General features: G+C 46.4%; 1 protein-coding gene across 1 annotated transcript in view; it reads right to left on the bottom strand.

Moving 5' to 3' along the window:
* Positions 1 to 15309, bottom strand: part of DERA (deoxyribose-phosphate aldolase) — a 69313-nt gene that overhangs the window by 30853 nt on the left and 23151 nt on the right. Inside the window, exon 6 of the mRNA XM_084809238.1 lies at positions 6277 to 6405. Coding sequence (XP_084665364.1) covers positions 6277 to 6405 — 129 coding nt within the window. The remainder of the gene's footprint in view (positions 1 to 6276; positions 6406 to 15309) is intronic.

The following is a 15309-nucleotide window of genomic DNA, read 5'->3' on the forward strand; positions in this document are numbered from 1 at the left end:
CGTAACATGAGTAAACAGAAATAACATTTACACAAAACCAAATTGTATAAAACTCCAAACGTCCATGGCAAAACACAGTGTTCTCCTCTGTCCCTGTTTTAACTCGAGCTAAAATCCATAAAAATGTAAGCAACCCTGAATAAAATTATGTCACAGCAATCACGAAAACAAGAAACAGCGTCCTCTCCAAACGACCATTACTGAAGCCAGAAAAGAAGCTGCCTTTGCAGTTAAATATCACACTCCCAGCTCAAGTCAGGCAACACTGGACAGCTCAGAACCTGAACTCCTGGCACAGCCTCTCCCAACCTGGCGCCTTCCAGATGGGCTGAACTACAATGCCCATCATCCAGCAACATGTTGTTTATGGATGATGGGAGTTGTAGTTAAACACATCTGGAGGGCGGCAGGTTGGGGAAGGCTGACCCAGTGGATCCTAGAATCCACAGTAGAGTGCTGGGCTTCTTGGCAGTTTACTCACAAAGTGCATCAAAATGGAACAGCTGAAAAACACTGCTCGAAAAAAGGCACCACAGGACCCTGTTGAATTTGCTGCAAGAGACCAGCACAGCTGTCCTACCAGACGTAGAGCAAAGCAACATCGGAACTGTCCCTACCCAACAACACTGGACTGTTGAAAAGACATGAGATCATTTTGAAAGCGCATTGTACACTGAAAAGTGCTAGCAATCACTGACCGTGCTGGCTGGGGGGGTGATGAGATTTGTAGTCCGATAAGATTGGGCAAGGCTGTGCTAAAGGAATGATTCATAATTAGGGCTGCAGCCCAATTAAAACAACAACCACCTCAACAGATTAATCATGAGTGCTAGTCAAGTAATTTATCCATTAAAGGTGCAAATGGGTAAAAATCATTTCTGAAACAAGAAGCACATTTTCTTTCAGATAATGCATACCTGTGCTGGAGCAGGCATAATCTCAGAAGAGACATTAAAAGAGGGGGTGCTGCATGGGCCTCTTTTTTTAAGACGGGCCTCTCATTTGCAATCTTTATAGGTAGTAAAAATAATATATTTTCAGAAAATCTCCGGCTCGATTAATCAGCAACAGTATTTGAGTCAATTAAATGTTTCTAATCAAGTAAAAGATTAATGGATTAAACCTTGCAACCGAATTAAGAAGAGAGCAATAGGGATAGATAATAAAGAAATAGGGATTCCAGGCAGAATCCCAGACTTGCAGAATACTGACAAACCCTGAACTTAAAATTGGGACCCAAAGAGTAGAAATGGCCTCTCAAGCACCCATGGCCAGAGCTAAATGTTCAGCAAGAAATAAGCCCTATTCAGGTTCTTCTTCTGTGCAGAATGAATAGGAGGGTGGGGAGAGCGAGGACAGGACCCTGTCTCCGTTCCCCCTCCTGCTCCGTCCTCACAGCCCTCCACCAGTTGGAGGTGAACGACTACATCAGGGAGCCTTTTCTACTCACACCGGCTCCCCACACGATTTAGAAGCCTGGTTTTCCACATGAATAGGGAAGACTTCCCACTTCAGAAGTTATCCCTTGTGGTGGGTGATGGGAATACGCGTGTGTGTAGCTGTCAGACTTGAGCTTGTTCTCCCCTACACAGAAGGACACCTGAATGGGGCTAGAGTGGATTCCCAATCCTGTAGGGTTCCAACAAGCAATGAGGCGGGAGGGGGAGATTTGCAGGGGAGAAGTGAGGGATTCATCCATTCCCCACCCTCCGTTTTTCCTCTGCAATCCCTGCCTTTTCCACCCACTTGACTGGGAAACCTGATCTTGGAGAAAAGCTAGAGAGAAATGAGTTAGGATGCTGGGGTCGGGGGTGATTTGCAGAGGAAGAGCAGTAGGCATGGGACTGGTTAAGCATGCACGCCATCCACCACTTCTCCCCTGCGAATCTCCCCCACATCCACATTGCACAACAGTAGCAAAGGCAGGGACTGGGAACCCTCTTGGCTGCCAAACATCTAGCTGTACCTTGTACTTGAAGTGGTTTATATAACCCTACCTTGAATTCTATTCAAGCTCCTAAATCAAGGAGGGGCAAGCTGTGACCATAGGGCCACATGTACAACACATTCTGCTTCCATGTGGCCCTCAGCCTAATTTCAAAAGCCTTCTGTTAGCGATCAGTTCAGACTAGGGACGTTAAAGAAATCTGCAATGGAACCAAATGAGTTTGGATTTTTATGAATCTGACCCATAGATTCCTCAGCAGACCAGCTTTTCCCCGTTGGGTGGATTCCATGGGAGTTGTGAACTGTTTTATTACTTTCCGGAACATTGTGCAAATTTTGTCATAGAAAAATATGTCAAAAAACCTGGCCAAAAACACGCATTTCCCCCATAGGCTAAATGAAAATGCATATTTGGGGGGAATTTGCGCATTTTTGCACATGTGAAAATTCAGAAAGTAAGAAAATTCCAATTGTGTTGATGGCAGACAATGGAACGAAAGGCGCCTGACAATCCACAAAACACGGATGGAAGGGACTTTACAAAATCTGCACATCCCTACTTCAGACCTCTGGCAAGAGCAGTCTGTCGCTCCTGCAGCAGTCCACTGTGTAGGGAGGGAGAGGGAGAGAAAGAGAGAGAGAGAGAAAGAAAAGGGGTGGCAGAAGAGAGAAAGCCTGCCACGGTGGCTTTTGGCACCCAACAGATTGCCCCTGAGGGAAGAGGTCTGCAACATTTTTGTGCCATATTTGGAATTCTGACCCAGTGTTGTGGGCACTGTCACATAATGGCTGCTGGGGAGGCATCTCATTCACAAATTTGCTGCCATGGTGGCCATGAGTACTCACCCATTTCCCAGAAGGCAAACTGGTGAGGCAAAAAGAAACTTGCCCATGAACTTAAAAATCAGGAAGGCACCCAAGCTGGTGTCTGCAGGCACCACGATGGGGACCCCAGCCTGAGGGAATGCAGCCCCCGACATAAAAAAGGCTCCCCGACCATATCCTGAATACTTAGGACAGCAGTCTCCAACCTGGCAACCTCCAGATGCTTTGGACTACAGCCTCCGTCATCCCCAACCATTGCCACAATCACTGGGGCTGATAGGAATAGTAGTCCAAAACATCTAGAGGGCACTGGGTTGGGGGAGGCTGACCTCAGAATTGTACATCTCTTTCTAAAGAGATCGGTGCCGTGAAGCTTCCATAGCTTCCTCCCGCTCAAGCACAGGACTTCGTCCTAGACGATAAACATGTCAGCCAAGACTAAGCAATCTTTCTAGCCCACCTCTGTGATTCAGCAGGCCTGGCATAGGAGCGCAGGCATTTGAGACTTCCATGATATTCCGCAGGTAGAGGTTAGTGGAGGACAAATTGCTGGGATTAGGCATCAATGACTCCTGGAACATCTGTCTTTGCACTTTGACTCAGAGCAGGTGACAATGCCACGTAGCAAAGAACCCAGGAGTCAGGTGCGGCAGCCTTTCCTCCCCCTGCTCCCCCCAAGAGATGTTGAACCTTCCACCCATCAGTTCACTGCTGACTTCTGGAAGATTCGTTTCTCAAGATTCCCGACGAACGGGAGCTGCTCTGCTTTCAAAACGTGGTCTCAAATGTTTGGCTGCTGCACTCGATTCAAACAAACACACATAGCCGCTAACAAAGCCACCGATGAATGGAAGCCACTCCATATACTCAGAAATGGGGAAGCGCACTGAAGCGGCCATAACAATGCAAAGCGGGGAGAGAAAAATATAATGTTAACAGCAGAGCCCCCTGCTGTACCGCGGTGAAACTGCACCAGGAATACAGTCCAAAAAGTAACCCCCAAAAGAAACCATGAAGAGCCAATTGGATTACTTAGGGGTCACCTTTTTCTCTGCTGATGTGGCTGTTAGAATTTTAAAACATTTTTAAAAGAAAGAGATTCATATAGGTTTTTGAGAGCTGCAAGAAGTGTTAATAAACAGGCAGCCAGTACTAGGGGAAACCGTTAAAAGGTCTGTTGCTACAGCAAGGTCTGAATTGGAACAAGGTTCCTTTTTAGCATCCTCTGGCAGTGGAAGTTGGTGGCTCTGATGTCAGTGGGGTGGTGAATCTGCTCTGGGTTTCAGTCAGAACTGGTCAGAACTCTGGAGCACCTTGGATAGAGTTCTGACTGAAACCTGGAGTGGATTCACAGCCCCACTGACATCAGAGCCACCAGCCACCGCTACAAGCAATTGAAAAGAAATCCAAGAGGTGAATCTAAATGAACATTGGAACAAGTTTCTGTGCCTTGGATTCCTTGATCCCACCTTGAATAGCTCCTTCAGAGTTCTGACTGAAACCCGGAGCGGACTCACTGACCCACTGACATTGAAGCCACCATCCTCCACTGCCTTCTGGTTTGTTTGAGATCTGGACCGTGGTACCTAGATCTGAATTAATGCTCAAGCAGTTTGGTTGGAGCGTTGCTCTGATGAGGGGCGGGGGGGGGCGGGGGGAAGAGATGCTGAAGGAGGCATGATTGTGCTTCATATTGCCACTCTCTCATCTTGCCCCTACCAAATTCTACCTCCACCCATGTCTGACCCACATAAGGTCTTCCAAAGTGTGGCCTGCAGTGGACCAATTTGCTGCACCAGCAGTGCGATGTTACAAGCCTGTTCGCTCGATACTTTCCAGGGAGGAGTGATACCGAGACTTTGGCATGCTTGTGATCTCCCCCCCTCCCCCTGGCTCCCTACAAACACACACTATGGAGGAAAGTAAAACATGAACTGAGCTACCCCATGATTATCTGAATGCAACATCTCCCAGGCTATCACTCCATAGAAAGAAACTGGATTTCTGATTGGGTGGTCTGAGATATTCCACCTCCAAACAAGCACAGGACAGTCCAGTTCACTCTTTACTTCAGTGACAGAGCCTTTTCTGCTGTTGCCCCGGAACTCTGGAACGCCAAGGTCAGTCCTGCTCAGTCATTCTTCCCGAGGAAGGCTTTGTACCTTTGGAAGCTGTCTGCTAAAACATTGGTTCAACTCTGCTGTTTATCTATTACAGGGGTGGGTCTCTCTTTCAGCCCCCAGGCAGAAGTCCATTTCAGTGAAGAGCAGGAGGCTGAAGTGGTAGACAACTATAAGCCGCCATTTTAAAATGTTGTTCCAGGGCACTGTGGGAAGTTTAAACTGGCAGGCACTAGAGCTGGTGGATTTTCAGGGGCTGCAGCCCTGAACTAGCCTGAAAGTGCCACTGGGCCGATATCTATGAAAGGCATAACAATCCAGTGAGATAAAATACTTTCTCCGGACACTGAACGAGAGACAGGTGCAGTGATGCCAAAGAATCAATACAGACATCCCCACCCCACCCCCCAAGATAGTAATGAGCAAGTGAAGACCTTACACTGACAACACTTTACCCATCCAAAAGCCCTTGCATCTGGTCCCGTCCTCTTGTTGCCTGGTACAGGCAGCCAGATTCCGGCTGAACATCAGGAAAAACTTCCTGACTGTCAGAGCAATATGACAATGGAACCCATTACCCAGGGAGGTGGTGGGCTCTCCCGCACTGGAGGCATTCAAGACGAGGCTAGACAGCCATCTGTCAGGGATGCTCTGACTTGGATTCCTGCATTGAGCAGGGGGTTGGACTCGATGGTCTTATAGGCCCCTTCCAGCCCTACTATTCTGTGATTCTGTGATTCTATAATACACTATAGGGTCGGGCTGTGTGGGTCAGTATGACTTCTTGTGTGTCTTCAGGACTTTTCCAACATAACCTTTTTTGCAACTGAAAGCCAGAATGATTTTTCAAGGGCAATCTACAAACAGGATGGTAGAAAGATTCTAGAGATTCCCCCCCCCCCCTGAAAAAACATACAGCTTTGGGTTCCAACCCCATGGCAAATCCAGTCTTTCAAATCACATTTGACATTTTACTTCCCAAAGCCTAAATCCTACTGACCTAGGTCCTACTAGGGCATATAAACTTGGAAGGATCCTTTATACTAATAGTGAATTTATTCTCTAAGCATGAGCTGGAGATACATAAGTATGAATGCTTCTGTAGCTAAAATGGTACCATCCACACACAAGGAGTTGATATCAGCAGGCTTGGGGAAACCCCGAGGTTTGCAACAGTACCAAAACTTAAGAAAACACCCTGGATCCATCCCCCAACACCACAGTAAGGACTTGGCATGCTCACTGGGCAAGGAATACTGACTGTTAGGGTGGGGGGAGAACCAGATAACTGGGGGAGGGGAGGGGAAAGGAATGGAGTATACCGAAAAAGGTCACGGCTGGCACACTGAGGCAGCACTCTACAACTGCAACTTTCTGTAATTACCTGCCATCATAGCTATAAGGCTGGCTTTGTAGACATTAGTAAACGACCCCAGCTCTCCTGTCCCCAAGATGGCTTTCATATGAGCTTCTCCACAGGCCTGACGGAACTGGCGTATTTCCTCATAGAGAGCTAGAAGGAAAAGATAGAAAGGGGTAGGGGAAAGTTAGTTAAAAACACACCTCTGCTTTGGTATTACATCCCAGTTCTAGCTTAGCTGCGAAAATCAGGCCAGTTTTCAAAATCCAACACAACTGTTTTAGATGCAGATTTAAAATTTGAGATAGTTTTTCCCCCTATGGAAATTAGATTTGGCTCCAGTGTGAATATTGGAGAACCAGAACTAAACAAGTTATCATTTATGTCTCTCCTGCCACCTCCATAAAAATAATTTATGTTTATTTCATTTATTTAAAAGATGCATGAGCTGCCCTTGAATGGAGCTTTCAGGGTGGCTTACAAAAACAAGATAAAATTCACAAATAATATACAAGATGTTAAGAGAACGAAAAGGAAAAATAGGCCACAAATATTACAAGAGGAAGGTCCCCAGGAATGAGGTTTCAAAAACAAGAACAGCTGCAATCCTATACACACTGACCCATTAAACTCACTGGCTGCCTTCGGATGTCATAGTTTATCATGATGGGGATGAACTTAGCCTTCCTGTGGGCTCACGCTCCCCACTTTTGTCTCCTTCTCTGGTGAGAGGGGGGAGGAGGAGATCACAAATTTCTGCTTCCATTTTAGACTAACCACAGTTTAGCACAACAGTGGGGTCCCAATCCAGCTGTCCAGGATTCCCCACATGGCCCTACCCTCTTCCCCACACCCAAAGCCTTTCTCCAAACCACTGATCATTTGGTGGTTTCCTGGCTGTTGTGCAGTTTTTCCCCCATTCTAAAAGGTTGAAATGCCTCTCCTAAGGCTCAGTTATTGGCAACAGGAGCTTTAAGCTACAATGTGTTGGTAAGTTTTTGTATTTTTGGCCCCACCCACCACTACAATGAGGCCCTTGGGAGATTCTCCAAAACTGAATTTGGCCCTTGGGCTGAAAGAGATTCTCCATGCCTGGTTTAGCATTTTGCCTGAACCCTAAACTCTAGTTAACCCTTCACTCGTTTGTTGAAATACGCCAGCTTCATAACCCACGGTTTGAAGTTGGCATGTTTCAAACAAACCATTGTGGCCAAAAACCCTGAAACTCTGCTAAAGCTGGTAATATGAGCCTGGCCTAGGAGGTTCCCCTCCAGTTCTCAAAAAGGCAAGAAGACTTTTGTTACAAGGGATTCAGAAATCGCATGTCAGGCTTTACGCCACCCTTCCCCAACCTGGTACTCTCCGGGCTAGTGGTGGGCAACCTATTTTCGGCCGGGAAATTAGCCCCCAGACCAAGCCAGCAGGTTGGCTGATGTCATGGGGGCAGGGCCCTGCCTCAAAGCCCCTCATCCCCTGTGACATTGCACTGTGCTCCACCCACTTTTTTTCTCTCTGTGCAGGGAGAAGCATGGAGCTCTCAGCTGGTGCTTGCAGGAGCCCGAGCATAAGGGGGCACTTGGGGAGAGGGGGCGGAGTTGGCAATGCCGCAGGCCGGAGGTTGCCCTCCCCTGCTCCAGGACATGGGAACATACTTCCCTTCCTAGGGGGCTGTATGCTTAAATTTTGATGTTTTGAGTGAGAACCTTGCCACTCCCAGAAGGAAGGATGTGGGTACATGAGACAGGGAGAGCACACATGCTAAATGGAATGTCCACATTCAGGGGAAGTATATCTCTGAATTCCCTTCATGGATCACTGCCTTGTTGTGGTGAAGGGGCTTGCGTAACTCAGTGAAGCCATAAGCTATGCCGTGCAGGGCCACCCAAGACGGACAGATCATGGCAGAGAGTGCTGACAAAATGTGGTCCACTGGAGAAGGAAATGGCAACCCACTCCAGTATTCTTGCCAAGAAAACCCCATGGAACGTATCACAAGACTAAAAGATATGACACCGGAAGATGAGCCCCTCAGGTCGGAAGGTGTCCAATATACTACTGGGGAAGAGCAGAGGCTATTTCCAAGTAGCGCCAGAAAGAGTGAAGCGGCTGGGCCAAAGCTGAAAGGACACTCAGCTGTGAATGTGTCTGGTGGTGAAAAGAAAATCCGATGCTGTAAAGAACAATATTGTTTAGGAACCTGGAATGTAAGGTCAATGAATCAAGGTAAGCTGGAGGTGGTCAAACATGAGATGGCAAGATTGAACATCGACATCTTGGGAATCAGTAAACTAAAATGGACAAGCATGGGCAAATTTAATTCAGGTAACCATCATATCTACTACTGTGGGCAAGAATCCCTTAGAAGAAATGGAGTAGCACTCATAGTCAACAAGAGGGTGGGAAAAGCAGTACTGGGGTACAATCTCAAAAACGACAGAATGATCTCAGTACGAATCCAAGGCAAACCATTCAGCATCACAGTAATTCAAGTCTATGCCCCAACCACTGATGCCAAAGAAGCTGAGGTTGATCGGTTCTATGAAGACCTACAACACCTTCTAGAACAAACACCCCCAAAAGATGTCCTTTTCATCATAAGGGATTGGAATGCTAAAGTAGGAAGTCAAGAAATCACTGGGATAACAGACGAGCATGGCCTTGGTGTACAAAAGGAAGCAGGACAAAGGCTAATAGAGTTTTGCCAAGAGAACACGCTGATCACAGCAAACACTCTTTTCCAACAGCACAAGAGGCGACTGTACACATGGACATCACCAGATGGTCAATATCGAAATCAGATTGATTATGTCCTTTTCAGCCAAAGATGGAGAAGTTCTATACAGTCAGTAAAAACAAGACCTGGAGCTGACTGTGGCTCAGATCATGAGCTGCTTCTTGCAAAATTTCAGCTTAAATTGAAGAACGTAGGGAAAACCACTCAACCATTCAGGTATGACCTAAATCATATCCCTTATGAATATACAGTGGAGGTGAGGAATAGATTTCAGGGATTAGACCTGATAGAGTGCCTGAGGAACTCTGGACGGAGGTCCATAACATTGTTCAGGAGGCAGCAACTCAATCCATCCCAACGAAAAAGAAATGCAAGAAAGCAAAGTGGCTGTCTGATGAGGCTTTACAAGTAGCTGAGGAAAGAAGGGAAGCGAAAAGCAAGGGAGAAAGGGGAAGATATGTCTAATTGAATGCAGAGTTCCAGAGAATAGCAAGGAGAGACAAGAAGGCCTTCTTAAATGAACAATGCAAAGAAATAGAGGAAAACAATAGAATGGGAAAGACTAGAGATCTCTTCAAGAAAATCGGAGATCTCAAGGGAACGTTTTGTGCAAAGACAGGCATGATAAAGGACAAAGAAGGCAGGGACCTAACAGAAGCAGATGAGATTAAGAAGAGGTGGCAAGAATACACAGAAGAACTATACAGGAAAGATCTAAATGTCCCTGATAGCCATGATAGTGCGGTCACTGAACTTGAGCCGGACATCCTAGAGAGTGAAGTCAAGTGGGCCTTAGGAAGCATTAGTAACAACAAAGCTAGCGGAGATGACAGTATTCCAGCTGAGCTATTTAAAATCCTAAAAGATGATGCTGTTAAAGTGCTGCACTCAATATGCCAACAAATTTGGAACACTCAACAATGGCCGCAAGACTGGAAAAGGTCAGTTTACATTCCAATTCCAAAGAAGGGCAAGGGCAAAGAGTGTTCAAACTACCATACAATTGCGCTCATTTCACAAGTCAGCAAGGTGATGCTCAAAATCCTACAAGCTAGGCTTCAGCAGTATGCGAACCGAGAACTACTGGAAGTACAAGCTGGGTTCCGAAGAGGCAGAGGAAATAGAGATCAAATCGCCAACTTTTGCTGGATCATGGAGAAAGCAAGAGAATTCCAGAAGAACGTCTATTTCTGCTTCATTGACTACGCTAAAGCCTTTGATTGTGTGGATCACTACAAACTGTGGCAAATTCTTAAAGAGATGGGAGTACCAGAACACCTTACCTGTTTCTTGAGAAACCTATACGAGGGTCAAGAAGCAACAGTAAGAACCAGACATGGAACAACCGATTGGTTCCAAATTGGGAAAGGAGTACGACAAGGCTGCATATTGTCGCCCTGCTTATTTAACTTATATGCAGAGTACATCATGAGAAACGCCGGGTTGGATGAATCACAGGTCGGAATTAAGATTGCCAGGAGAATTATCAACAACCTCAGATAGGCAGATGATACCACCCTAATGGCAGAAAGCGAAGAGGATCTCAAGAGCCTCTTGTTGAGAGTGAAAGAGGAGAGTGCAAAAGCTGGTTTGAAACTCAACATTAAAAAAACGAAGATCATGGCATCTGGCCCCATCACTTCCTGGCATATGGAAGGGGAAGAAATGGAAGCAGTGACAGATTTTATTTTCTTGGGCTCCAATATCACCGCAGACGGTGACTGTAGCCATGAAATTAAAAGACGCTTGCTCCTTGGGAGGAAAGCTATGGCAAACCTAGACAGCATAGTAAGAAGCAGAGACATCACCTTACCGACAAAGGTCGGTCTAATCAAAGCTATGGATTTCCCAGTAGTAACGTATGGCTGTGAGAGCTGGACTATAAGGAAGGCTGAGCGCCGAAGAATTGATGCTTTCGAACTGTGGTGCTGGAGAAGACCCTTACGAGTCCCCTGGACTGCAAGGAGGTCAAATCAGTCCATCCTAAAGGAAATCAACCCTGACTGCTCATTGGAAGGACAGATACTGAAGCTGAAGCTCAAATATCTTGGCCACATAATGCGAAGAGAAAACTCTCTGGAAAAGACCCTGAGGCTGGGAAAGACTGAAGGCAAAAGGAGAAGGGGACGGCAGAGGATGAGATGGCTAGATAGCATCACTGATGCAATGAATATGGACTTGAGCACGCTCTGGGTGAGAGCGCAGGACAGGAAGGCCTGGTGTGCTATGGTCCATCGGGTCACGAAGAGTCGGACACGACTGAACAATAACAAAATATCTCTGAATACCAGGTGCTGTGAACAACCAACAGAGGAGGCCTTTGGCTGGAACTCTGGTCTGACCTGCTTCCTAATGACTGGTACTTAGTCCAGGTTTGATGCTTGGCACTGAAAAAAGAATCCTTTGGCCTCATCTAGCAACAAAGGTAGGTACAGCTTGGATCCCAAGTTAAGTTAATTAAAGGATGTTCACAGAAGGAAAGCTTCCTGTCCTCTCTTCTTCCCTTCACCCCTGCCTTTCCAGAGGGAGGGAGGGGGGACTCCCTGCTGAACAATATGGGATGTGGTGCGAGGCGCTGCTGGGGCAGGAGGAAATCACCCCAAATCAGGCTTGGATCCTAACAGAAGTTAATTTAAGGGTGTTCATGGAAGGGAGGTTTCCTGTGCCATCTTCTCGCCTACAGATACTCATGCCGTATCCCACGCTACTCAGAAGGGCCTTTTGACCCTCCAGAGAGAGGAAAGTGAGGATGGGAAACACTTCTTCTGTCAATTTCCTTATGATAGCATTTCTTAGGAGACAAGGCCATGTTTCTGAGAGTAAATAAGGATCATTGCTGCACAGATATTGTCTTTTGTCCCTTACTTGTGGCATACTAGCAGGGAAAAAAGCCAGATGGAATAATTTTAGTTTTTTAAAAAACACAGAACAATCACCTTTTTTTTTTCTTTTGCACTAATGGAAGATTGTTAGAGAAAAGCTCTGTGTCAGAAAAGAGTTCAGTAACTCCAGTGCAAGGACTCAGCTCCTAAACTAAAAAAGGGAGCGACACAATACACTTGCTTTTGTATTCCAATCCATTAGAGAGCACTTAAAATAATTGTTAAAGACCAGGCTTAGACAAATTATAGTTCAAGTGGCATGAAGATACGCAACAATAGGTAACAGCAGATTTAACTTAAAGCTCGGCATAATTGGACGTACACTAAAGTACTTAACATTTTCAGTATTTTTTAAAATGTATTCACTGCTGAAAGACTGACTGTTCAGTAAGTCCAGAAGCCATCCATCAAGCATGACCCTCAACTTTACCATAGGCTCTTTAAAAAGCTCTTTAAAAAAATAAAGGAGGGACCAGAAAGGAGGAGGGGGAATTCAAGGGCATTCAAATTTCCCAGTTTTATAATACAGATATTGCCACAAATCGACTTTTTAGTAGATGTACCATGCGAATCACAAATTTACACAGGAGTGAAGAAAATACACTGCGTGTGCTCAGAGTCCTCCTCTGCTACTGCCTTGAAATGTTTCGTCAGAGCCCACCTTCTCTGAGATGCTGAATGACCCCAATGTAGGTGCCATGTGAGCCTATCTGGGGAGAGAATTCTACAGCCAAGGTGCCACAACCAAAAGACCTTCTGCCTAGTAACCACGTACCACACTTCACTTGGCAGGGGTACCTAAAGAAAGGCCTCCAAACATGATCTCAAGGACTAGGTAGGTATACACAGGACATGGCAGTCCTTCAGGTCCTAAGCCGTTAGGGCTTTAAAGGTCAACCCAAGCCCACGAGGAGCATCTACAGTAGTTCTCTGAATCCCCAAGGTAACTCTGGGATTCCCCTCAGGGTTACATTTTTCTAATGAACCTCAAGACCCAGTGTTCCTTTCAAGAATCCCAAGGGCCACTTTAGACATTATGTGAAGTTAAATGCTGTTCATAAATATGTCTTTATTTACGATAAATAAAGAGGTCCTAGAAAAACTCTGTTTCACAATGGCCCTTTATATGAAAGCCAATGTGGTGTGGTGGTTAGTGCTGGACGGGGATTTGGGAGATCTGGGTTCTATTCCCCGCTCGGCCATGAAGCTCACTGGGTGATTTCGGGCCTGTCACTGACTCTCAGCCTAACCTTTGGGTCAGTCACAGGGTTTTTGTGAGGATAAAAATGGAGAGGAGGAGGATCATGTAAGCCACCTTGGGTGCCTTGCAAAGGGAAAAAAGGTGGGATATAAATGTAATAAATAAATACATAAATTTCACAATGTGTGCACAATATCCTTGTGTGTTTTCCCTTCTATGGCCCTCCAAACAATAGAGTTTAGTGGACAGAGAGTATGTCTTTCTCCTCTCACCGTTACTTTTTGTGAACAGTGAGCAAGGAGTCACGGGCTGCTTTTGGATGCAAAGAAAAGCCACAACTCTGGAGAATCCTGTTTACAGCTGACAAGCTGCGTGCTGGTGCCTGCAACCTGTTCGCGCCTGCTTGGCTCCTCCTGCTGGGGCAACAAATCAGAAATGGGTTGCTTAGTGCATCCTCCAAACCTGGGATCCTGGCTTATTGCTCCCAAGTCAGCCAGTGGTTAGAGTGTCGGACTGGGACGTGGGAGATCTGGGTTCTAGTCCCAACTTGGCCATGAAGCTCAGTGGGTGACTTTGGGCCAGTCACTGACTCTCAACCCAGCCTAACCCATAGGGTCATTGTGAGGATAAAATGGAAAGGAGGAGGACAATGTAAGCTGCCTTGGGTTCCTTGGAGGAAAAGAACATGGGGTATACATGAAATAATCAATATATGTGCCTCGTCCCACCACTCTTAGACCTTAATAAAGCCTGCTGCCTCAAAGACAATGCCAGAAGAGACCAAGTAAAAACTGAGGGGCTTGAATGAGAAATAGCAGTCCTTACCTCCCTGGATGAGAGATAGGTAAGGGAGTAAGAGAGGAAACCCAGATGAGTGCTGAGAGGAAGTAAGTTAGCTTGACCGGAGCGTAGGTTAGCTTGTGGAAAGCCCCGTGTTGCTTTTGTGGAATGGAGATCAATGTGGCCCAATATGTAGTGAATTTTTCTTTTTGTGTTAGGCTTTATTCTCTCTCTTTGTTCTGTTTTAAGCTCTTAGGTTAGGGCAGATTCGTTATATTTTACACAAAGTTGCATGGAGAGAGAGAGAGAGTCTCGATATTGGCATTGGGGTGATTTGTCATTGTTCCTGTTACGTTGCTTGAAATTGTTATACCTATCGCTCGTCATTTGATATGTGGTTGTGAGCCACTCCTAGCACAACCGTATGGGCAAGCGGCATACAAATCAAACAGACAGAGGATGATGAATAAAGCCCAAGATGCTGAATGTACACATGGATGCATGGTTTGCAAACATGGCCCTTATTTATACCATCTTGAGCCCCATCATGGAAGAGAGGCCTGATCTATAGATCAAGGGCAGGGCAGGGCCAGCCCTACCATTAGGCAGAGTGAGGCAGTCGCCTCAGGCGGCAGATGCTGGGAGGCGGCAGCAAGGTCTTGGAGGAGAGAGCTGTGGTCACGCAGCCTGCCTTGCTTCTCCTAGGCTACCCTGCTGCCTTCAGGTGTGGTGGAAGATGCTGTCCCATTGCCCATATCAAAGAAGTGCCATTCCAGTCAGCTTTTGTACATGGAATGGGAAGTGGTGCCATCTTGTCCTTTGCCTCAGGCAGTGAAAGGTCTTGGGCCGACCTTGATCAGGGGTGTTGAGCCTCAGGCCCACAAGCCAAATCTGGCCCTTGGGGGTTCTCCAGATAGCTAGGCCCCTTTCCCGTCCCCCTAACTGCCGACTGATGGTTTCTTGGCTTTTATATGTACCCTATTCTAAAAGGTTGAAATGCCTCTCCTAAGGCTTAGTGATTGGCACTAAGAGCTTTAAGGTATAACGTGCTGGTATCTTTTGGCCCCACCCCTTTTCCCTTTGGCCCTACCCACCACTGGAATGCTGCCCCTGAGAGCTTGTATGCAGCCCTCAGGCTGAAAGAGGTTCAACACCCCTGCTACACCTATATCTTACATATAGAGACACAGATTGTCAGTTCAAAGTGCCAGTTCCTTTTGTCCTTTCACAACCTCAGAGCCGCGTCTCTCAGTATGAAGCTTCATTTTCGTTTGAACCCTGCGAAGAACCTCTCTATTCATGAGGCTAACCATGGTTAGCAGGCAGCTAATCTCATGTCTGAACCAGCCATACAAGTTCCAGAGGACATTGGCTAAGGGGCACCAACCAAAGGCAACGTCGACGTCAGGGCTCAGTGGAAACTATCAGCGCTCTATTCTCCAGCTAAAGAAAAGTTGCTT

The sequence above is a fragment of the Heloderma suspectum genome, chromosome 7 (assembly GCF_057233095.1).
Source record: "Heloderma suspectum isolate Gila_16-S chromosome 7, 16-S_ref, whole genome shotgun sequence".
Taxonomy (NCBI): Eukaryota; Metazoa; Chordata; class Lepidosauria; order Squamata; family Helodermatidae; genus Heloderma; species Heloderma suspectum.